The 25,779-nt window shown below is 46.7% G+C and overlaps 1 protein-coding gene across 1 annotated transcript in view; it reads left to right on the top strand.

Moving 5' to 3' along the window:
* Positions 1–964: 964 nt before the first annotated feature.
* Positions 965–25,779, top strand: part of VWCE (von Willebrand factor C and EGF domains) — a 103,219-nt gene continuing 78,404 nt past the window's right edge. The window contains exons 1-5 of the mRNA XM_075326437.1: positions 965–1,400; positions 16,330–16,424; positions 17,063–17,152; positions 17,232–17,273; positions 20,142–20,261. Coding sequence (XP_075182552.1) covers positions 1,294–1,400; positions 16,330–16,424; positions 17,063–17,152; positions 17,232–17,273; positions 20,142–20,261 — 454 coding nt within the window. The 5' untranslated portion in view covers positions 965–1,293. The remainder of the gene's footprint in view (positions 1,401–16,329; positions 16,425–17,062; positions 17,153–17,231; positions 17,274–20,141; positions 20,262–25,779) is intronic.

The raw sequence follows: 25,779 nt of genomic DNA, 5'->3' as shown, positions 1-25,779 counted from the left end.
CTGGGTCATCACTATGACGAACCCGGGTTACTGAAGTACGGATCGCCTCACAGACCAGGGCATCTATGTCACTGGACTTCCCTGCAGCAAGGTCCTGTTGTAAAGACCGCGAAATGAGGAAATGGCTGCAGGGAACACAGGTGATGTCACAAGGTGAACCGAGTTCATGCGGCGGATCTGCAGGAAACCCCGGTGATCTGCTGGCATGAACTCGTTTCACCTTGTGACGTCACTGGGGTTCCCTGCAGCAAAGTCCCACAGTAAAGACTGCAAGATGAGGAAATGGCTGCAGGGAACCCCAGTGACTTAAAAAAAAAATCAACATGGGCATTACACATGCATTTTTTACTCTGTCCATTGACGTCAATTGGTAAAAAAAGCTGGAAAAAACGGTCCTCAATTAATGATGGCTATAAATCAATACAAATAACAATAGTAACACTGATATAAAAAAAAATCATGCTTCACGATAAATGACCTTGAGATCACCTTAGACGTTTCTACAGCTATGACTATTTTGCAATGAGGGGGCAACCTCCTCCTCTTCCACCACTTTTTGTATCTCTCCAGGAGATTAGTTTTTGGGGATTTGAGCGTTACAGATACTTGTTTACGTTGAATTTATTTAGTAACGGAAAGTTGAGATCACAACTCCCGAGGCTTTCTGAGGAGAAGTACACAGTCACACACATGCAATTCCTTAATAAACACTCCATAGAAGCGCACACTTGTGCAGAACAGATAGAGACACACGCAATCTTGGCACATCAGAGAGTGTGACATCTGGGAGCGGATAGAGAGATCTGCATCTGGCAAAGCTTTCTATCCGTTCCCAGATGTCACTGTGGGGCCACTTCCTTCTTACTATGATGTGAGGGGCTCCTATCCCATCAAATTCATCAGCAGCAGAGAGGGAGAAAGTGAGTCAAAGGAGGGAGAGCTTTCGAGAGGGGAGGATGGAGAGTTTTCGAAGGTGATAGCTCGGGATGGGACACAGCTAAGGACACACATTAGGAAAAAAGTAGGCAAGAAGAAAACCAACCTCTAAATAGAAATAGAGGGAAAGACAGAAAGGGACAGACCAAGGATACAGATGATCAGGGGATGAGGACAGGATTCAATGACGCTGGAGCAAGAGGCAGACATTGTGTAGGTCCAGAGTGTAGACGGACGGAGAAGAAGCTTTTATTTGGAGTAAAGGTGATAGAGACACAATAGAGAGGAGAGACACTGCAGCGAGATCCCACTCACTATTGGTCACTGCCGGATTTGGGGCTGGTTCGAGACCTCATCATGATCCCATTTTGGATGAGGGTGTCCTGGATACTCCTCCTAACTGCTGGAAAAGAAGGGAGACTTTACAACGGGAGGAAGAAGCCGCCAGCACTGACAGCACAGAGGTATATGGTCACACAAGTCTGACTCTGAAACGCAGATTCTGGAACATGTAACTGCAGACATGCGCAGATTCAGGGGGCTCCAATACCTGAGGATGGAGCTTTCTCCTCATGCGCTGCACTACACGCTATGAGAAGAGGCAATGTTACGTGAACGCTGCGTATGTGATGACAAATGTGGACGTGTGACTGGGACTTTTACTATACACTCTGCATTGTTATGGGGATACTGTGGCTGGGAATACTACAGATGTGTTGAGGCAGACACTGATTTAGCTGCAAAGTGTAGGTTACTGTCTGACCCTGTAATGGATACAATGTGTATGAAGCCCTAAATTAAAAGTCATATATATGAATGAAGTGTCACGGGTGTATCACGGATGACAGACAGTCATATGGTTTATGGCCATAGAAGGTCACAGCATGTGGCTGCGCAGAATATACCCTGACTTTCCATTGTTCCTGCTGTCAGTATTCATTGGTATATGTCGCTTTTATCTCTTTTGAACCTAGCAGGAGCTCGACTTCGACCCAGCTGTTGATTATCAGTATTCTCTTGGTGTTTAAATACCCCTTCCTTCCTTTCGACTGTGCTGGTGATATTTTAAGTTCCTTCAAGCCTAGCTTGCAAGCTGGTGGCTTGTACTCCTCTGTGGTATCATTGCTGAAAACTTTGCTGAACTTCTACGTGAGTCATGTAATGATGCATATGTACCGCCCCGCGCTCAGCTGCAGCCGAGCCACTCGTATCCGAGCTCGTTGGTGGGTGGCTCGAGCGCCTCCAGACCTGGGGTCACGTCGCTCTAAAAGGGTGCTGGCGCTACCTAGGGGGATGGTAGGTAGGTGTACGGCCAGAGCCGTGTTTGAGTTTGTGACGCCACCCACGGGATGTGGTGAAGGTGTAGACACCACCACTGCGGTTATGGGACACTCGGGGGAGATGGTGATGCAGCAAGATGTTAACCCCTCCGTGGGCAGGGATGATGGCCCCGGGACCCGTTGGGAAGAGCTGGGCGGTGCAGGGCGGTGTACGGCCGGATGGCACTGTTGTACTCACTGTTATTGACACACACAAGTCTCTGGTAAACAAAGTTGATGTGGTCGGTGCCCGCAGCCGGCTGCGTCTGGTCCCCCACCAGGTTTGGTGGTCCTTGCCTTTCTCCTGCACTGTGTAATGTATGTGTAGACTGCCTGCGCTTCAGCGACGGGAGTCTGCTCCCCGGCTGTGTATATGTCGGATGAGCCCGTTTGCCCGCAGACGCTGGCCCGTGGGATCTCTCTGCCTGTGCGGTGGCTTTCTATCCCCCTCGGTGGGCTGTTGTCTTCAGTCAGGACTTGGGTGGGAAAGGACCTATGGTCCAGACCGCAATCAGTGAATTAACTCAGTCCAGTGGATTCTGGACCTCGTTTCAGGGTCTGAGTACCCCCTATGTGCTCCGGTTTCCAGTCGGTTCCCCGGGTCGGTACCGGCGGGCCACTACCCTGTCCCGGTCCACCACGGTTCCACCGAGCCGTCTTCTCGGCTCCTGCAGGCTAGGCCACCGTATGCAGCCTAGCCAAGGTGTGCGGGCTACGACCCTCACACCTGTCAGTCTGCTGCAGGCCCATTATACAGGCCTGTCCTCCTCCACTGCACTCTCAAACTGATCTCCAAAATGAACTGAACTGTCTGTTTCCTGCCTCAGGGCCTCTGAACTCCTCGGTGGGCGTGCCAACCGCCTGGCTCCACCCCCCTGGTGTGTCCATCAAGCTCTGCGGAAGGTGACTAGGGTTTATGGTTTGGCTAGTGTTACCTTGTGTGCGACTGGTGTTGTGCGGGGCGCTATCTGTGACTACCTGACTAATCCAGGGCGTCACACATAGTTCATGCTTTTCCCCCTGTGTGTCCCCCTTGTGTCTTCTATAGTTGTTTAGTGTAGTTCACAAAGAGCTAATCCCATCGGTTCCCTATTTAGGGCCCAGCATTAGGGATACCTATGGTCAGGTATCTGGCTTGGTGCATAACTGTAGAACCTATCTAGGATGGGGAAAGACACAAGGGACCAGCAGTAAGTTTGGTCAGGGTTCAACAACTGCCTTCCCTTTCCCTAGACACAAGGTTTTCCTTCCCTTCCTTTTTGCCGTGCACTTTGTACTTACCCATACCTAGCATGACATTAAGTCCTTGAAAACCTTGCATTGCACTGCAGAAAAAGTATGCAGGCCATATCATTTGTACATACAAGCAGGCTTGGACTGGCCCACAGGGGAACAGGACAATTCCCCGGTGTGCCCTGGTGCTAGAGTGAGCCACTTACCCCTCAATATGAGCCGTATTTGGCCTCATTACCTTATTTATCATGTACAGAAAAAAGCAGCATCTCATCATTCACTCAAACTACCCAGTGCATTATTACATAGAAGTACAGATAAATGTGTGAATGAGGCTAATGTAATATTTGCATGTAGCTGAACAGTGAACCCCCAGACTCAGTGTAAGGTCAGGGCCACACGAGGGACTACTGCGATCCTCGCATTACACTCGGCTGACGCTGACAGCACAACAGGAGCCGAGTGTCATGCGAGTGTCACTGCGACTGAGGTCCGATCATGCGATCGGACCACAGCTGCGGGGGGAGGGCCGGCACTGAGGAGGGGCTTGCCGTCACTGTGGAGGGGAGGGAGGGATATATCTCCCTCTCTCCTCCATTGACGGCTATTGCCATTGCTGTGTGTTCTAATACCTGGTATGTCAATTCATGCACTCTACTTTCCCATGAACTGATCTCCACTCCACTTTGCTCTGCTGTGTGTGCTAATAGCTGGTATGTCAATTCATGCACTCTACTTTCCCATGAACTGATCTTCACTCCACTTTGCTCTGCTGTGTGTGCTAATAGCTGGTATGTCAATTCATGCACTCTACTTTCCCATGAACTGATCTTCACTCCACTTTGCTCTGCTGTGTGTGCTAATAGCTGGTATGTCAATTCATGCACTCTACTTTCCCATGAACTGATCTCCACTCCACTTTGCTCTGCTGTGTGTTCTAATACCTGGTATGTCAATTCATGCACTCTACTTTTGCACTATATCTGACCTGTTCTTTCTTTGCTTCAATATCTTCCTGACATCCTCCAGCATCTCACTGTGATCTTTCCCCCCCCTGTTTTGCACCCCCCTTTTATGACCTTTGTTTATTTTGCCTATGTTAAGCTGCATCTTTTTTTTTTTGTTTTTGATTGAGTGATCAAGGGGTTAGTCTTGCAACCCACCCCTTCACAGCTGAGTGCACTTGTATGTGTATATACTGGGGCAACTAAAAGTCTGCACAAGACTTTTCGTCTGCACCAATACAAGTATGCACCATATAAGTATGATGCATTGAATTAGGCCAGAGTTGGGCCGGAAGTGAACCGGAAGGTAACAGCATACATAGGCAATGTAAACAATGTTTGCGTTTCTATTCACCTTCACCCCTATAATACTTCACTTTTTACTGCCCCCTCTGATCCCTAAAGCCAGTAATGAACTATTCATCTCTCCCTCCATCCTCCCCACCCATCTTACCTTCCCCTCAGATATTTTTCTCCACATTTCACCTAGTGTCTCCAGACACACACGTCCATCTCATGGCCTCTCCTGCTCCCACCTACTAACACTCTCATTGCTTCTCCTCACTGCTTCAAATCCTGGTCCCCCTCACCACATCCCTATTGTCACTTCAAACCCTCTTCAACAACCTAACACAAATTTCCGCAACCTCGCAAACCTCATAACCATTCACCCAGCCCCCGCTCCTCCGGTCCCACCAACAGGAGCTCTATGGAACTCTGTCTGCAACAAACTATCCTACGTTCATGATCTGTTCATCACTAATAAACTCTCCTTCCTCGCCATCACAGAAACCTGGCTCACCCCCTCTGACACTGCCTCTCCTGCTGCACTTTCTTATGGCGGTCTCCAACTCTCTCACACCCCCCGCCCCAGTAACAAGCATGGTGGAGGAGTTGGTTTGCTCCTGTCCGACCAATGCTCCTTTACACCAATTCCACTACCACCCTCTGTCACGCTCCCATCTTTTGAGGTGCACTCCGTATGCATCTACGCCCCCTCCAACCTTCAGCTGGCTGTCATTTACCGCCCTCCAGGGCCAGCCACTACCTTTTTTGACCATTTCACCACCTGGCTACTACACTTCCTTTCCACCGACATCCCCACCATCATCATGGGTGATTTCAATATCCCCATTGACACTTCTCACTCATCTGTCTCCAAACTTCTAACACTTGCTTCCTCCTTCGGCCTCACCCAATGGTCTTCTGCAGCTACTCACAAAGATGGCCACACGCTGGACCTCATCTTCACTCGCCTCTGTTCCCCATCTAACCTCTCTAACTCGCCTCTCCCCCTGTCTGACCACAACCAACTCACATTCTCTTCCCTCTCTTCTCCAAGTATGCAACCCCCCTCCACAAATTTTCACACCCTCGCAGAAAAATCAAACACATTGATTTACACGCCCTTTCTCAGTCCCTTCTCCCCCTCACAGACATTGCATTTCTACATGATGCAGATGCCGCTGCAACGTTATACAACACTACAATCTCTGCAGCTCTCGAATCAGCTGTCCCCCTCACACACACCAAAACCCGCACAATCAACAGGCAACCCTGGCACACAAGGCAGACTAAAGAACTAAGACGGGCTTCCAGAATTGCTGAGCGCAGATGGAAGAGGTCTCATTCCACTGAGCACTTCATTGCATATAGAGAGTCCCTCACCACTTTCAAGTCCACACTCACTGCTGCAAAACAAACCTACTTCTCATCCCTCATATCTTCTTTCTCTCACAACCCTAAACAGCTATTCAACACTTTCAATTCTCTCCTCCGTCACCACCTCCCTCTCCTCTCCTCTCAGCTGAAGACTTTGCCTCTTTCTTCAAGCGGAAGATTGACAACATCAGAGCAAGCTTTGACCCACAATCACCACAGCCCCTCATCATAGCTACTCATCCCTCTTCCTCCAAATCCAGCTTCTCCACCATGACAGAAAACAATCTCTCCACTCTACTCTCAAGATCACATCTAACCACCTGTGCACTGGACCCGCTCCCATCGCACCTCATCCCCAACATCACCGCAGTCCTCATCCCAGCCCTAACCCATCTCTTCAACCTATCACTAGCAAGTAGTGTATTCCCTTCATGCTTTAAACATGCCTCTATTACACCCATCCTCAAAAAGCCCTCCCTTGACCCATCCTCTGTGTCAAACTATCGCCCCATATCCCTTCTCCCCTACGCCTCAAAACTACTGGAACAGCATGTCCATCTTGAATTGTCCTCATACCTCTCCTCCTGCTCCCTCTTTGACCGGCTTCAATCTGGCTTCCGACCACATCATTCTACCGAAACTGCCCTAACCAAAGTCACCAATGATCTACTAACCGCCAAAGACAAGCGACACTACTCTATCCTCCTCCTCCTGGACCTGTCCTCTGCCTTCGACACAGTAGACCATTCCCTCCTACTACAGATTCTCTCATCTCTGGGCATCACAGACTTGGCCCTATCTTGGATCTCCTCATACCTAACCGACCGAACTTTCAGCGTCTCCCATTCTCACACCACTTCCTCATCTCGCCCCCTATCTGTCGGTGTCCCTCAAGGCTCAGTTCTTGGACCCCTGGTGTTCTCCATCTACACCTTCGGCCTGGGACAGCTCATAGAGTCCCACGGCTTCCAGTATCATCTCTATGCCGATGACACACAGATCTACCTCTCTGGACCTGACATTACCTCTCTACTAACCAAAATACCACAATGTTTGTCTGCTATTTCATCCTTCTTCTCTGCACGATTCCTAAAACTTAACATGGACAAAACAGAGTTTATTGTCTTTCCTCCTCCTCACTCATCTCCTCCAACAAGCCTTTCCATCAAACTTGATGGTTGCTCACTCTCCCCAGTCTCACAAGCTCGTTGCCTTGGAGTGACCCTCGACTCTGCTCTATCCTTCAAGCCACACATCCAAGCCCTCTTCAACTCATGCCGATTACAACTCAAAAATATCTCCCGGATCCGTGCTTTCCTTAACCAAGAATCTGCAAAAACATTAGTGCATGCCCTCATCATCTCCCGCCTCGACTACTACAACCTCCTGCTCTCTGGCCTCCCTTCCAACACTCTTGCACCCCTCCAATCTATCCTAAACTCTGCAGCCCGCTTAATCTACCTCTCCCCTCGCTACTCCCCAGCCTCACCACTCTGCCAATCCCTTCACTGGCTTCCCATCGCCCAACGACTCCAGTTCAAAACATTAACCATGACATACAAAGCCATGCACAACCTGTCTCCTCCCTACATCTGTGACCTAGTCTCCCGGTACCTACCTGCACGCAACCTTAGATCCTCACAAGATCTCCTTCTCTGCTCCTCTCTTATCTCCTCTTCCCACAATCGTGTACAAGATTTTTCCCGTGCATCCCCCATACTCTGGAACGCTCTACCTCAGCACATCAGACTCTCCACTACCGTGGAAAGCTTCAAGAGGAACCTCAAGACCCACCTCTTCCAACAAGCCTACAACCTACAATAGCCCTCAGTCCAGTAGACCACTGCGCAACCAGCTCTGTCCTCACCTATTGTACCATCACCCATTCCCTGTAGACTGTGAGCCCTCGCGGGCAGGGTCCTCTCTCCTCCTGTACCAGTCTGTCTTGTATTGTTAATGACTGTTGTACGTATACCCTCTTTCACTTGTAAAGCGCCATGGAATAAATGGCGCTATAATAATAAATAATAATAATAATAATTCTCGCCCTGCACTTGCAGTACACCGGTGTTCTGCGAGTTCAGTGCGATTTTTTTCTCACCCCATAGACTTGAATAGGTGTGAGAAAAACAAGGATCGCATTACACTCGCATCATGCTGCGATTGTTTTCTCGGTCCGATTAGGGCTGAGAAAATAATCGCTCATGGGTGCTGGCACACAGGCTAGTATTGGTCCGAGTCGAATGCGATGTTTTATCGCACTCTACTCGCTCCAATTTTCATGCCGTGTGTACTTAGCCTTACTTGGCAGCTCAGTCCGACACTGCATACAGGTAAAGAGCTGTTTGGTTCATGAACTATAAAGCGAATTTGCATTCTACTAATGGAAGTTATAATACAGTTCTGTAATCCACAAATGTAATAAAAACTAGTGCAAGTGGCCTGAGGGCAAATGCAGTATTGTATGAGGCCATAGTAAACGTAAGGACAGTCATGGAAGATGCAGTTCTACTGAGCAGTATGATTTCCATTCCCCTCTCTGCCTTACAAACAGAGATCTAGGGAGTCTCATATTTCCATATCTAGCCAACATAAAGGGCAAAAGCACTTTAAGGACACTTTCTTCCCATGATTTTTGACAAATCCTTCTTAGACCGTTATCAATATATTTAAAAGGGGATATTTCTTCTGCAAATGACCTATTACTTGAATTAAATATTTATTCATTTATATTTTTTTAATAATGTATATTTTACATATCTTAATTTTTCCATGGTTACTAAGCTTAATACTAGTCTCAGGCTTCCTGTTCAGTACAGAAAGTCAAATACACATAAGCTGCAACAGACTGGCTTTGAAATATTGGCTTGTACAAAAGAACTTTCCTATTCTGTAATAATGTTACCAATCCTGGCACCTATCCTGTAATAATGTCCTCCATATTGTAATAATCTCCTCCTTCTTATAATAATGTCCTCCATCCTGTCCCCTATTCTGTAAGATTGTTCCCCCATCCTGGCAACTATTCTGTAATAATGTCCCCCATCCTAGCACCTATTCTGTAATAATGTCACCCATCCTAGCCCCTATTCTGTAATAATGTCCCCCATCCTATCTCCTATTCTATAATAATGTCCCCGTCCTGGCCCCTATTCTGTAATAATGTCCCCCATCCTGGCCCCTATTCTGTAATAATGTCCCCCGTCCTGGCCCCTATTCTGTATTAATGTCCCCTGTCCTGGCCTCTATTCTGTAATAATGTCACCCATCCTAGCCCCTATTCTGTAATAATGTCCCCCATCCTATCCCCTATTCTGTAATAATGTCCCCCATCCTGGCCCCTATTCTGTAATAATGTCCCCCGTCCTGGCCCCTATTCTATAATAATGTCTCCCGTCCTGGCCTCTATTCTGTAATAATGTCCCCCGTCCTGGCCTCTATTCTATAATAATGTCCCCTGTCCTGACCCCTATTCTGTAATAATGTGTCCTGTCCTGGCTTCTTTCTTGAATATTGTCCACCATCCTGGCCACTTTCTTAAAATATTTTCCCTATCCTGGTCCATATCCTGTTATAATATTCCGCCTTCCTACTCTCCATTATTTAATAATGAACCCCGTTCTGGCCCCCATTCTGTAATAATGTCCCCTATACAGACACTCTTCTCCAACACATTTAGAAAAAAAATGGTTCCTCTCACCAGTCCTCATTTCAATAACTAGTAGCGTCCTTTTCATCCTCATTAGCCAGAACAGAGGGGTGGCGCATGGCAGTGACTTCATGCACCATCCACGTTAGGCCTGATGACTTCACCTTGCGGATTCTGAATTATTTGAGGCCTGTAAAGTCATTGTGGCGCAGGGAGCCAACAGCTCTCTTTGCTGCAGTATATTTCAACTGAAAAGTGCGTCCAGCACTGACCCCCTTACTGCATTTGCCCGATGCACCTTGAATACAGTGGGTTCGACCCAGTTCGATCTATCCATCTATAGTACTGTGCACATTTTTAGGCAGGTGTTGAAGTGTTAACAGTTCAATGTTATCAATCAAAATGCAAAGAAAATGAACAAAAGAGAAATCAAAAGCAAATCAATAGTGGTGTGATCACCCTTCTAGGTACAGTTATACACAGTTTTTGAAGGAACTTGGTGTAACACTGCATTCCTGCACTCTTTGCTCTCTTGCAGGGATGGGCTCTAACTAACCGCTGTGGCTGGTCCTTCCATGCTGCACGATGCCCCTGCCTCTCCTCCATGTGGGCTTCTCCTCCCGCCTCCTGGAGTCTGTGCATGCGTCACAGGACCTCCGGGAGCGCTCCTAAGGAGTGCGCGCGCCACTGCCCCTCTCTTAAAGGGCCAGTGACTCTCCTAGTAAGTGTCTCTCAGCCTATTTCTGAGAGGCACTTTGTATTTAAGGCAAGCTCCCACTAGGGGAGTTGCCTGTTCAACATCATTTGTTCCTAGTCAGTTGAGTTCTGTCTAGTCAGTTGTCCCATCCTGTCTTGTTTGTCCTGTCCCGGTCCATACCTGGCTACCAGCCCTTCCTTCCTGTTGGCAGCTGGTTCCAGTCCTGTCCCACCCGTACTTGCTGCCTGTCCATCCTGCCTTGTTGGCACTAGTGACTTTGCCTGTCCGTTCTGCCCTACTGGTGCAAGAGACGCTGCCTGTCTATCCTGCCTGTGTTTTCTGCCTTGAGCCACCCTGGAAGTCTTGTCTGCACTTGAGACTCAGTCCTGTCTTCTCCTGTGTCCACCCCTGTCTTGGGGGTCAGCTGCCACAGTCCCGGCCTCTACCCAGTATGACGGTAAGCCCGGGGTCTCCCTGTGGTCCAGTGGATCCTCTTCTAGTTCATCACAGCACCATCCCCGGTGGAGAGTGTTACACTTGGCAGGGAGGTTGTTCCAAACATCTTGAAAAACTAACCACAGAGCTTCTTTATCAGAGAGAGCTGGGCAGAACTGGCAGGAAAACATCAAAAAGTACAACATTTTTGACCAGCATCACATTACAAAAATATTTTTATGACTTCTCAAAGCTTTTAACTCCACAATTTTGGCATAAAAGCTTTGATGAATTGGGGCCATTGTTCCAGAAGACATGTGGTTCGTTCAAATGCAACTTTACATACTTCCATGCTGCTATGTTCTTTTTAGAAAGAAATGGCTTTCTCCTAAACACCTAATACTTGTTCAGTCTTTTTTTAATTGTGCCGTTATAAACTTGATTATTTTTCATGCCAGCTCAGGCCTTTAGTATCTGAGCTGTAGCTCTTGTTTTTCTCTTTTCTTTCTTTCTTTTCCTGAGCATTGGTGGGACGTCAACTCCTGGGATGGTTGTCAACTGTCTTGATATTTTTTCTGTCTTTCTTATTGTAGAATGATAGACTTCAAATTGTTTTGAAATGGCCTTACTCACAACCCTTCTATTGATGGATATCAATAATTTCTCTAAAATCATTTCTGATATCTTTCCTCCATGCATTGTGTTATCTCATGTCTGCATGCTCCAGACTAGCAAGCTTCTACTTTTAAAGTGGTGGCCACATTTGCTGACAATTAATTAAGGGCATTTGATGGCTGCTACTTACCATTTTAATTCGAATGGAAACAGAAAGGGTGTACCTAATTTTTCACAAACTGCTTCTGTATTTTTTTCTGTTTTTTTTTTAAATGATGACCTGGTGTAGTTTGTCATGTTGTCATGATTCGCCTCCCTATACACATGGCTAGGGGGCGGAGCCTTATCTCAGGCCTCACTTCCGGCCCCTGGATGACTTAAAAGCTGACACTTCCAGTGAACCAGCGCCGGCTATAAGCTTAGCTCTGCTTTGCCTGTGATTGCTGGTCCTGTGAGTGATATCCTGATCTGTCTGTTCCTGTGCCCCCGTGCCCTTGTCTGTGTTCTGTCCCCTGGTCGTCCCTCCTGTCCTGTGTCCCCCCTCCTATTTCCCCACTCGGTTGCTTCCTCCGGTACTGACCTTAGCCTGACTTTGACTTCGCTTCTGCTTGCTCCTCCGGTCCTGCTTCTGCCCGTACGGTGTTTGACCCAGCCTGTCTGACTATTCCTCACATACCCTGTTGTTCTGCCTCTCAGCTGTGCTGATTAGGCAGTGCATGAGAACGCTGTGCATTTCCTTCCTGGTTCTCATTGCTCTGTGTAGTGTCGTCTGCTGCATAGCTCTGGCTCCCCCTGGTGGCAGCATTACACATGTATTGTTATTCATTTTAGCTTGTATTTACCTAATTTTAAAAACCAATATATATACAGTATATACACCACATACTAGTAACAGTATTCGCTAAAGGCAATGATCTCAGTAGGCTAATCCACCTTGCCTTAGTGCAAAAATGTTTCTGGAATGTTGGACATGACAAAGAGTTGATGTTACTTGACCTCCCACTTTATAATATCTGAATCTTAAGGTCAGACAAACTTGTGCCGCTGCGAACGGGCCCAATAGAAAAAGGCCCCACTTCTACCTCCAAAGCAGTGGAATTGTGGAATTATCAGCTATTGGACGTCTAAGGGCCCATAGTCTTGCACAGGGGCCTTTTCTGTCTGCGTCCGCTACTGCTCAATCTTATGTACCTGTCTTGAGAAAACTTGCAAATTGTGTTTCTTGACTATAATGTTTGGTTCCTAAAGGGGTTGTCTAGTCACGATAACCTTTTTTTAGTTTGAAGCTGTCATCAACAATAACTCTGATCACAGCCTATAACTGGTCATATATTTCCTCCACTGTAAAAGATGTATAACAATCAATAAAATTAATGGCTGACCATGTAACTCAACACTGGTTTTTGGTTTCAGCTCTCATCTCAAAAAAGAACCTTCCCATGAACTTGTTTTTCCCCTAAACTTGTGTACATGTGTATATACTGTATATGGTAATATATTTATCTACCACCGCCTTCCCTGGAATACAGCGCTGTTCTGCTCCTCTATCCTGAGATACAACACTGTTCTGCTCCTCTTCCCTGGGATACAGTGCTGTTCTGCTCCTCTTCATTGGGACACAGTGCTGTTCTGCTCCGCTATCCTGAGATACAACACTGTTCTGCTCCTTTTCCCTGGAATACAGTGCTGTTTTGCTTCTCTTTCCTAGGATACAGTGCTATTCTGCTCCTCTTCCTTGGAATACAATGCTGTTCATCTTCTCTTCCCTGGGATACAGCATTGTTCTGCTCCTCTATCCTGGGATACAGTGCTGTTCTGCTCCTCTTCCCTGGGATACAGCACTGTTCTGCTCCTCTTTCCTGGGATACAGCGCTGTTCTGCTTCTCTTCCCTTCGATACAGTACTGTTCTGCTCCTCTTTCCTGGGATACAGCGCTGTTCTGCTCTTCTTTCCTGGGATACTTGCTGTTCTGCTTCTCTTCCCTGGGATACAGCACTGTTCATCTTCTTTTTCCTGGGATACAGTGCTGTTCTGCTCCTCTTCCCTGGGGTTCAGCTCCTCTTCCCTGGGATACAGTGCTGTTCTGCTCCAATTTCCTGGGATACAGTGCTATTCTGCTCCTTTCTCCTGGAATACAGTGCTGTTTTGCTCCTCTTTTCTGGGACACAGCGCTGTCTTGCTCCTCTTTCCTGAGATACAACACTGTTCTGCTCCTTTACCCTGGAATACAGTGCTGTTTTGCTTCTCTTTCCTGGGATACAGTGCTGTTCTGCGCCTCTTCGTTGGGACACAGCGCCGTTCTGCTCTTCTTTCCTGGGATACTTGCTGTTCTGCTTCTCTTCCCTGGGATACAGCACTGTTCATCTTCTTTTCCCTGGGATACAGTGCTGTTCTGCTCCTCTTCCCTGGGGTTCTGCTCCTCTTCCCTGGGATACAGTGCTGTTCTGCTCCAATTTCCTGGGATACAGTGCTATTCTTCTCCTTTCTCCTGCAATACAGTGCTGTTTTGCTCCTCTTTTCTGGGACACAGCGCTGTCTTGCTCCTCTTTCCTGAGATACAACACTGTTCTGCTCCTTTACCCTGGAATACAGTGCTGTTTTGCTTCTCTTTCCTGGGATACAGTGCTGTTCTGCGCCTCTTCGTTGGGACACAGCGCTGTTCTGCTCTTCTTTCCTGGGATACTTGCTGTTCTGCTTCTCTTCCCTGGGATACAGCACTGTTCATCTTCTCTTCCCTGGGATACAGCGCTGTTCTGATCATCTTCCCTGGGATACAGCACTGTTCTGCTCCTCTTCCCTGGGATACAGTGCTGTTCTGCTCCTCTTCCCTGGGATACAGTGCTGTTCTGCTCTTTTCCCCTGGGATACAGTGCTGTTTTGCTCCTCTTCCCTGGGACACAGCGCTGTCCTGCTCCTCTTTCCGGAGATACAACACTGTTCTGCTCCTTTACCCTGGAATACAGTGCTGTTCTGCTCCTCTTCCCTGGGATACAGTGCTGTTCTGCTCCTCTTCTCTGAGACACAGCACTGTTCTGCTCCTCTTCCCTGGGACACAGTGCTGTTTTGCTCCTCTTTGTTGGGACACAGCACTGTTCTGCTCCTCTTTCCTGGGATGCAACACTTTTCTCCTCCTTTTCCCTGGAATACAGTGCTGTTTTGCTTATCTTTCCTGGGATACAGTGCTGTTCTGCTCCTCTTCCCTGGGATACAGCGCTGTTCGTCTTCTCGTCAATGCGATTCAGCGCTGGCTGTTCTGCTCCAGTTTCTTGAGATACAGCACTGTTCTCCTCCTCCTTCCTGGGATACAGCGCTGTTCTGCTCCTCTTCCTTGGGAAACAGTGCTGTTCTGCTCCTCTTTGTTGGGACACAGCGCTGTTCTGCTCATCTTTTCTATGATACAACACTGTTCTGCTCCTTTTTCCTGGGACACAGCATTGTTCTGCTCCTTTTCCCTGTGACACATACTGTTCTGCTCCTCTTTCCTGGGATACAACACTGTTCGACTTCTCTTCCCTTGGATACAGTGCTGTTCTGCTCCTCTTCCCTGGGATACAGCGCTGTTCTGCTCCTCTTCCCTGGGATACATGCTGTTCTGCTTCTCTTCCCTGGGATACAGCGCTGTTCTGCTCCTCTTCCCTGGGATACATGCTGTTCTGCTTCTCTTCCCTTCGATGCAGTGCTGTTCTGCTCCTCTTCTCTCGGATACAGCGCTGTTCTGCTCTTATTTCCTGGGATACTTACTGTTCATCTTCTCTTCCCTGGGATACAGTGCTGTGTTGTTCCTTTTCTCTGGGATACAGTGCTGTTCTGCTCCTCTTCAATGGGATAAAGTGCTGTTGTGCTCCTTTTCCCAGGGATACAGCGCTGTTCTGCTCCTTTTCCCTGGAATACAGCGCTATACTGCTCCTCTTCTCTGGGATACAGCACTGTTCTGCTGCTCTTCCCTGGGATACAGTGCTGTTCTGCTCCTCTTCCCTGGGATACAGCGCTGTTCTGCTCCTCTTCCCTGGGATACAGTGCTGTTCTGCTCCTCTTCCCTGGGATACAGCGCTGTTCTGCTCCTCTTCCCTGGGATACAGTGCTGTTCTGCTCCTCTTCCCTGGGATACAGCGCTGTTCTGCTCCTCTTCCCTGGGATACAGTGCTGTTCTGCTCCTCTTCCCTAGGATACAGCGCTGTTCTGCTCCTTTTCTCTGGCAAACAGCACTGTTATGCTCCTCTTCTGAGTGACGTCACTGCTCTTTAGACTCTCTGGGTCACACTATGATTTGTGTGACCTGAAAGTGGCTTTTACATTGTAAGTCTATGAAGAACAAGGCTCATAATGAGGTTCCGTAGACTTTTATTGCAAAGACACTTCTGTCTCACACTTAGAGTAGAGTGAGCCGGACAGTTTGAAGTGCGGTGATGTCACTGAGAAGAGGGGCAGAACAGGGCTAGATACCAGAAAAGATAGTGGGAGGTGTGTATATTAACACAGAGAGAGAAAAAAAAGTTAACGTGAGGGCTTCTATACTACAGGAGAATTTCACAAAATTCAGTTATCCTATTCTAAGCATGCAAAGCTAAACACTACTGCCCAAAACTAATCTGCTTGCTCACTTGCCAATGATGGTCCATATACTGGTTTACATTCCCTACACCTTTGCCATTTTTGTGAGCAACAATTGTGTGCATTTAAGTTTTCCATGCATTAATCTTTTTTTTGCCTGTATTTGGATGATAAATTCATGTTTTATATTTGATTTTCCACCAGTTTTTGTTTTTTTTTACCTTGTAGAATGCGTTCTGGACCTCATGTGTGTTTCTCAGGAATGGGTAATGGATGTTGTCCAGGTTGGACAGTTTCTCCAGGCTCTGGACTATGCCTTCAGCGTAAGTTTCCTGCAATCTGTTCATTATTAACTAATTAATGAATTTCGAAATGACCCTCTCTCATGTCTTCGGTGAGGAACCTGAAGAGTGGACATCACTTGTTTCAATAAGGCAATGGTCTCAAGCATACCTCTCAGTTCTCCAAAGCTTAGCTTCAGAAGTCCTACTAGATTCTGGAGTTGCTGTCACAGTCAATATTTGGTGGGATTTGAAGCAGGCAGCAGCAGCATGGAAACCCAAGAATATTGGTCAACTAGAGGCCATTGGTCATGAGGAATGGGCTAGGATCCCTCAGGAACGCTGCCAGGAGCTGGTGTCTTGCTTTGCATCACATTTTCAGGAGGTCATAACAGCGAAAGTTTCTCTATTTAGTATTAAAAATGCTTGTCCTAAAGAAGATGAATAATTCTGAGATTACAGCAGGCATTTTGTGCTAAATGTGGCCAAACCACTTGATATATTAGTTGTCTTGAGCTATTTACATTGTTCTATTTTTTATTGCAAACAGTAGAAAGTTGGTAAATGTTGCCAACAAACTTAATGTGCAGTGAGTACTGAATAATTTTAATTGCATCTTTATTTAATGACGATTCTATGCATAACATTAACTATGAACATGGTTGATCTTTATCTTGCAGCTCTGTGTGCTTATGGTTGTGGCAGTGGCTTCTGTATTGCCCCCAATGTGTGTTCCTGCAGAGATGGTCATCATGGCATCACTTGTACCGGTAAAGACATAAATTACCCAAGCTTCTTCTATCTAGTCACTAAGAAATCCAAAAAGTCTAAGGTATTGTCTCATTTCAGATCATTATACCAGTGACCATGATCGAGAAATGGAAGATAAAGGTGGGTGGCATGCCTATTAGCAGAACAATGGAACTTGAGCTATATGTGATCATACCTATAGTTTACATCTGATCACCACAATGAAAACTAAGGACTATGCTAGAAAAGGCAAAAAATACCCAGTTAGTCATACTCCAACAAACAATATGTTAGTAGGAAAGTAAACCAGTCCAAAAAACATAGTGCTATGATATCCAATACAGAAAACTCAATAGCAAAATCATGATAAAAAAAAAGAAAATAAAAAGTGACAAGCATAAGGGTAACAATTAGGGATGATCGAATACTTCGATTATTCGGCTTCGCAAATATTTTCCGAATACCTCGCCGCTATTCGACTATTCGATGCGCAATGTAAGTCTATTGGAAGCCCAAATAGTTCCGAATAGTTGTTATTTGGGTTTACATAGACTTACATTGTGCATTGAATATTCGTGAATAGTCCAATAGCGGCGAGGTATTCGAAAAATATTCGCGAAGCCGAATAATCGAAGTATTCGATCATCCCTAGGAACAATGTTTTGAGCTTTTGACTTTCAGGCTTCATATCTCACCATCCACTACAGCTTTGAGCATGAGACTACCTTCATTTTATAGACAATCATCTTGGCTATCTCATACTTAAATTTGACTTGCAGCTATATGACATATGATGAGTTGTGTAGATTATTTTCATGTCACTGCATTGTTACTGTTTTGCTCCTAAAAATCTAAATTTTAATTTTTATTAAATTGTTAGTATTTTGTAAATCTTCTTGTTGGCTTTTAACACTGGCCTTCTGGACATGCTCTCCATCAGATTTAAAAAAAAAAAAAGGAAAAGAGGAGAGGAGCAGTGGAGGAGCGAAGGAAGACCTGTGGCCTGGAGCAGGTACCGCTCTACCCGGGCACAGACAGAAGGGGTCCTAGAGACCACGGGAAGTGCAACATCCTCCCGTGGCCTTGTTCCACATATAATCTACGGGTCAAAGGACTTGGCCTCAACACAGGGACTGGTCCCTAGGCTAAAGGAGAAGAGTAAAACCAGCGGCTGAGGTAACTGCAAGCACCGAAGCCACATCCGCACACAAATTCACTGGAAGGTGACCCTAAAGGACCAAGGGATAGAGCTTCACGCCACCCAACAGGGTCCACAGGCATTGATACAGGGTTCAGTGAGTGAAGGCGCAAAGCAGGAGGGCGAAGCAAGCGCAGGTAGATGGCCAATATACACTTGAGAAAGGTGCATCGGAATCAACCCTCGAACTATCTGAGATCGGCTGGTGCCCATCACAGCAAAATCCAAGCACTCCAAAGGCAGTCATTGGCATGTCGTTTTACCTTGGAACCTGCTACAGTGAGTAAAAACCTTGAGACCTGTATCCCTCTGTTATTCACCTGCGCCTCCGGCCCGGCAACTCCCGCCATCATAGATTACTACTACCTCCCCCATCTGCCCTGGGGCACAGCTCTACCTGTGGAGAGCTATACCAACCAAGTTGTATCACCATCGGCCCCAAATGTTCCATCCCACAGCGATGGCACCTAACTTGCTGCATACCACAGGTGACGTCACGAATAAACTGTCATCATCCCCTTTATATTTAAATGACACCGCCGGGGTTACGGAACCGTGACATCCCAGATCCAGAACCGCGGCCTGGTAACGAGTCACCCCACGGCCCCAGCGCAGGTGTGTCATTAGTCTCACGAGCACTGACAGACCTTGTGATGAACCGCAATTTTCTTGGCTAAAATAACTCTATCGATGAGGTGGATGCTGCTGTTTCTCTTTTCTTGGGAAATCTTTCTCGTGGCTGTTCCTTGATTCAAACCAGTGACCTTTCACTTGGGAATCAACCCAATAACACACTGAGCTATTAGGGAATATGAGAACAGGTTGTAATTGGTAGTATACAAGAAGAAAAAAAAAAATCAAACACCAGGAGCAAAACAGTAACAATGAAGTGACATGACAAGAATCTACATTGCTAATCATATGCTAAATAGTTGCAAGTCAAATTTATGTATGAGATAAACAAGATGATTGTCTATAAAATGAAGGTAGTCTCACGCTCAAAGCTGTAGTGGATGGTGAAATATAGAGTCGGAAAGTCCAAAAGTTCAAAACATTGTTACCCTTTTCCTTGTCACAGTAAATTTAAAGCCCCCTATACACATTAGACTAATATCAGTGGAGCTCGCTGATTTGTATGTGTTCTAACAACACTCCAATGTGTAAGGGGGCCCTTGGATAATTGATTGTCAGGGACGATATCGATTGGGCATGTCCGATTTCAGATTGCCAATCACTTTGTTGTCCCAGGGTTTAAGCCCGCTCCAGACGTGTCAGGCAACGGCTCTCTCACAGGGAATACAAGAGCACTTGGTCACACAAGGCTTCATGTGTAATGGAGAGATGGCTGTTAGCCGAATAATGAGCCAAAGCTTTGGTCAGCTGATAGTAGTCTAATGTGTATGGATATATATACATACAAATCAAGCCTCTCCCCTAGTAAGAGCCACTGGAAGCCTCATGTTTATCACATACACCCCATAGTCATTATGGATCCCCAATGTTGTAGCATACCACATATTTTTCCAGACGGCCGCAAGGATGACCTTTGACTAAGATGACTATCCATGCTGGATCCTGGAAAAAGCCATGACAGTCAACAGGTACTGATTGGATATTGGTCGTGTATACTAATGATATGCTTTTAATATCTACCATGAAGCTACTGATATAAATGTACATCACTACAATGGAAAGGTTGGTTCCATTTCCATAATGCTGAAATTATGAATATTTGCGGATTGACAAGAATCATTGATGGTATGCGAGGTATTGTTTGGATTGTGCAACCTGAAACATTTCTTTCATTCCAGGTTATACTCTTACCTGCGTATCTGCAATGTGTGAACAAAGCTGTAGCGTTATTAATGGTGCCATTGTCTGTAGCTGCTTTCATGGTTACTCTCTGGGAAAAGATGGGAAAAGTTGTTACGGTAGGTTCATACATTTTACTAAAAATAATGAACCATTAAGGGCAAAGATTATGAAAGAATCAAGCAAACAGTGTCAAGACACCGTTATGAAAGGGGATTTACATAAATTAGTAAATCTCTAAATCATCTGTCTCAAAAATATGGAATTGAAAAATTAAAATTGTAGTTGGAAGGTTAAGAGTTGTCCGGTCTAAATCCACAAGTCTGCAGTTGCTCTATGTGTCACTCTATATGACTGTAGACTTGTGATTCCTCAATGTGATGACTATCACATGGTTGCGCTAGACACTACTTGTATGCAGTAAATGTAGAGGTAGTCAGGCAGGCCAATATCATAAACCAGGAGGACACAACAGTACACGGGGGCAGACAGAGATGAGGTCACGATCAAGCCGAAGGGCAGGGTTCCAGGAGAGTACATACAAAATACAGGGAGCAGGCAGGAACGTGGTCAGGAGGAAGTCCGAGGTCAGAAGCCAGGAAGTCACAACAGAAACAGGGGCGGACAGGCAGAGGCGGGTAAACAGCAGCATGGAGTCGAGAGACCAAGATCTGAACACTGAGCACGACGGGAACCTACAGCACAACTGTAAACAGAAAGTACGACTGGCGGCGTTCTGAGCTAACATGCTCCCTAATGAAGCAGAGCAATCACCGGGCACGAGTAGCATCTGCAAGGCACCTCCCAGGACCAGCGTGAAACCCAGTGCTTGTGAAACAACCAGCAGAGCATTCATCCTGCAAACCGCTCTGCACCATAAGCTACATATACCGGCTCTGCAGGGGAGCATAGTATAATGATAGAGAATGTTCTGCACATCGGAATCATGACACTCACATTGCGGACACTGTGCGCTGGGAAAATTCGCTGATGACACAGCTGGGAATGGCAGTGACATGCAGTATGTAGATTCCCAGCCAAAATCCAACTAGATGAGTCCAGCCTCCCTCAATACACTGGTGCATAGAGTGACTACAGACTTGTCATTCCTCACATATTGCATGATGCCCACTGTGAAGATTTACCAGTGTCAGAGCCAGGGACGGAGGTCACATGGCCACGAGTATGCGGTATGAATACTTCTGGCCAAAATTTGACTAGATAGGTCTGGCCTATCTCAATATACTTGCACACAGAGTGACTGCAGACTTGTGGATTTATACCAGACGACACTTTTAACAAAGGACACTGCATTTGTGAACTGTTTGAGAACAGAACAAGCTAACATTTTCAGTGTGGAGTTTTAGACAAGCAAGGACTTTACACTTTGCGACATATTTACTATTCAAATGTTTAACATGTAGCTGAAACTGAGCCTGAATCCCTGTATTTTGTCATATGTGTTGGATCACATTTGTTAAAGCACCATTTCAGTGATTTGGGGTTTGTTTAACCGATGGAGTGGTGCTTCTAATCTAAGGTCCCTGCCCCCGGACTTATACTTATACATCTTCCAACGTGTTCACCTTTTATTGGTGTCGCTCCAGTCACACTTCGCCATCTTGTGACAGCGCACTCCATGAAACACCGGAGCATTCGTCAAGTCACAAACTGCTGGAGACTCACAGGAGCAGAGGTGACAGAAGAAGACAGAGGGTGAATATAATACAGGGGGCAGGGGATTTAGATTTAAAGCCACACTCCAGCAGCAAAATAAAAAATTAAAGAACTGGAGTGGTACTTTAAGCTTTTTCACTTTTTTTTAGGCCTTGTTGGTCAAGGTCCTATGGCTCTGTGGGAAAAATGACTATAGATACACATCACTCCATCTAGATCGGAGGTGCTGAGATAGGATACCACTCCTTGATAAGCATAAAACCAAATATCTTGCACTCCAATGGTGAAGACAGATAACTGAATTCATTAGTAGTTCCAATCCAAATAAACATTGTCTCAACCTCTGAACCTGTGTAGCGGCTGCAATCTGACAAAGACAGCACATTCAGTTTTCAATGGCCTCATGGCATAAAGGGAATCTGTCACTAGAGTTTTGATGCCTAATCTGAGAGTAGCACATTGTAGAGACAGCAATCCGAATTCCAGCGATGTGTCACTTACTGGACTGCTAAGTGTAGTTTTGATGAAATTACTGTTTAATCAGCAGTAAATTATCATTACAGTGTGCTGTCAGGCAGTCCAGCATATTCATGAGCTTGTAAAAGGCTGCAAGGTACTGCAAAATATGACATTCCTGTGTGTGACTCCATGTCTGTGGAGAGGAATGAGAGAGCTACAGGAAATAGGGAAACTCCTCCCTGCCAAAGGTGGGGGCCAGAAGAGAAGGGAGCAGCATGCGCAGGGTGTGGAGAGACAAGCTGAGGGAAGAGAGTTGGAAAGAACTGTAGAGAGCTGTTGTCGGGTGGTCTGTAGCTCTTGCTGAGGTGAAGGCCTGCTGCTAGCCAGGAAATCGCCCTGACACCCAGAGGGTGAGGAAAAGCCTGAATTTACACCACTTCTGGCCATGCTCACATATAAAAAACAGAACAGGCCGAAGGATGATGACGAATCCTGCGCCCATAAGCTTCCATTACAACTAACGATGGACAGCGACGGATCCGTTGCGCTCCATTTTTTCGCCGCAGTCTGCACACGGCTCCAAACAGCTTAGGTTATTTTATGGCCACCTTGTATCTGCCCATTCCGACATCTTATCCAAATCGTTTTGTAATATTGTACTATCAAGGTCAGTTTTTAATATCCTACATAGTTTGGTGTCGTCAGCAAACACTGACACTTTACTATCAATCCCATCCACAAGGTCATTAATAAAGAGATTAAAAAGAATCGGTCCTAGCACAGATCCCATGGTACCCCACTCACGACTATAGCCCTGTTAATGCTGGCCATAAATTTACTTTGATGCAATCTAATCGTGCATCCCCCTTAAAGGGAACCTGTCATCAGAAATTTCGCCCAAAAGCTAAAAGATTCCCCCTCTGCAGCTCCTGGGCTGCATTCTAGGAAGGTCCCTGTTATTATTGTGCCCCATGTGAGACCAAAATAAAGCCTTTATAAAGTTCTACCTTTTTGTATGCAGCTTCTGTAAATCCGTCACGGGGGCGGGCTCTCTGCCGTCCGTTATTCTGCCTCCTGGTCCTGTATGCCGCCCCCATCGCTCCTTTCCATATCTGATGCACCGCCCACTGCTCCAGCCATCCCCGCGCATGCCCAGTGCCAGTCTCACAGGACTGAGCAGTGTGACCGCTGGTGACGTGTGCGCAGGCAAGTGATTATGGACGGGACTGTGACTGTTATCAGCAAGTACCCGGCCATAATCTCTTGAGCGCGCAAACCTCTCCAGCATTCACACTGAGCTCAGTGTAGATGCTAGACTGTATGGGCTGCTTCCAGGGATGACGTCCCTTTGTCATGTGATAGGGGCGTGTTCGAAATACTATCACATGACAAAGGGACGTCATCCCTGGAAGCAGCCCATACAGTCTAGCATCTACACTGAGCTCAGTGTGAATGCTGGAGAGGTTTGCGCGCTCAAGAGATTATGGCCGGGTACTTGCTGATAACAGTCACAGTCCCGTCCATAATCACTTGCCTGCGCACACGTCACCAGCGGTCACACTGCTCAGTCCTGTGAGACTGGCACTGGGCATGCGCGGGGATGGCTGGAGCAGTGGGCGGTGCATCAGATATGGAAAGGAGCGATGGGGGCGGCATACAGGACCAGGGGGCAGAATAACGGACGGCAGAGAGCCCGCCCCCGTGACGGATTTACAGAAGCTGCATACAAAAAGGTAGAACTTTATAAAGGCTTTATTTTGGTCTCACATGGGGCACAATAATAACAGGGACCTTCCTAGAATGCAGCCCAGGAGCTGCAGAGGGGGAATCTTTTAGCTTTTGGGCGAAATTTCTGATGACAGGTTCCCTTTAAACTGTCTGCAGTCCAAATTATGAGTCACTTGTGGTAGCATGCATACCACTCTCTTTCACACACACCAGAGACATACTCGGATATGAATAGAAAGTAAGACTGATTTAATCCGGAAGTGAGAATACATTTAAACGGACTTATTGGCTAGCAGCCAATAATACGTAAGACGTTCTTCCTCATTTATATTAAGCAATGTCAGCATGATTAACTCATCACATGAATAGTCCAGACTGTCTGAGTCTTATGTCTGAATGCGGAACTAGGTGCGGTACACAGTCTTAAACAGCATCTTAAATCCTGGTTTTTGGATATCTTCATATACTGTATGCTCCTAATAGTTCATAATCTTGTCCTTAACAGCCCAATTAGAGATTGTGCCATTTGTGACAACTCTTTGTTTCCTATCTTTTATCCAATTTCTTACCCAGTTGTATATAGTTTCCCGTAGTCCTTGCTTCTGGAGCTTTAGTATAAGGCTATTATGTGGTACAGTATCAAATGCCTTTGCAAAGTCCAAATAAATCACATCAGTTGCACTACCAGTATCCTGTTTTCCGCTTATCTCCTCATAGCCCAACATATTGGTTAGACACGACTTATCTTTCATGAATCCATGCTGTCTGTTAGTTATCTACATACATAATCTCCAGTTGTGTCTGTCCTCCTATTCCGTCATGCACCGTGGCACTGTCAGTTGTGCAGCCACATTTCGAACGATGCTCTGGCTTCCAGGTCTTCTCTGCACACACACACACACACACACGAGAGCACATATAAACACATAACAGACACAAACGGATACACCGAGAACATACACACATGTGACGCCCTGGGCAAGCCAGGGGTCACAGGTCACAACATCACATGCACCCCACATTCCCTGCAGGAACATCCAAGCTAACCTAAAATCCTTGTTGCCTTCCTCCAGGGGCTGATGTCCACACCAGGGGGTGGGCCAGGCGGTTGGCTCCGCCCACCGAGGAGTTCACAGCCCTGGAGGCGGGAAAACCAGGCAGTTGAAGTCAGACTAGAGTCTGAGAAGGAGAGGAGTTTAGGAGGAGGAAGTAGAAGGAGGTGAAGTGAAGAGTTAGAGTGACAGAAAAGTGACAGTTGTAAAGCCTGAAGTTGGTCCAGGTGTGTGCCCCGGACTGAGACAGCAAGGTCAGCAGACGGCGGTGATAGTCTGCAGGGGGACTGCTTGGAGGTTGCTGGAAGGACCGCGGACGGGTGGTGACCCGGCGATACCGGAGCAGTATACGAAGAACAGTCAGCACCAGGGCAGGGGCCTTTCGGATCCCGGCAAGGCTAGGAGTCGCCATAATTTGCCAAATCCGTCAGTGAAGGGGACCTCTGTCTCCTAACAACCAAGTCCCGATTGAAGGCAACAGTCCGACTGTTAAGGGGAGACACCGCCACCGCCAAGGCACCAGTTTCCCAGGGCCAGCGCCTGCGGGCAAGAGAGGGGCTCCTCCGGCCCATATCCAAGCCGGGGAGCGGGTACCCGGTGGGAACCCATCGCTACCAAGAGACTTTTCATAGGTGCAGGGAAGAGACCGTCACCGCTAACTGCAGGGAACATCAGCACCGTAACCGTCCGAGGGACCCGTCCAACCAGCCGTTTGTTTACC

Source organism: Anomaloglossus baeobatrachus, chromosome 10 (assembly GCF_048569485.1).
Source record: "Anomaloglossus baeobatrachus isolate aAnoBae1 chromosome 10, aAnoBae1.hap1, whole genome shotgun sequence".
NCBI lineage: Eukaryota > Metazoa > Chordata > Amphibia > Anura > Aromobatidae > Anomaloglossus > Anomaloglossus baeobatrachus.
Note: the sequence above shows the minus strand (reverse complement) of the source record. Positions and strands in the feature narration are given on the sequence as shown.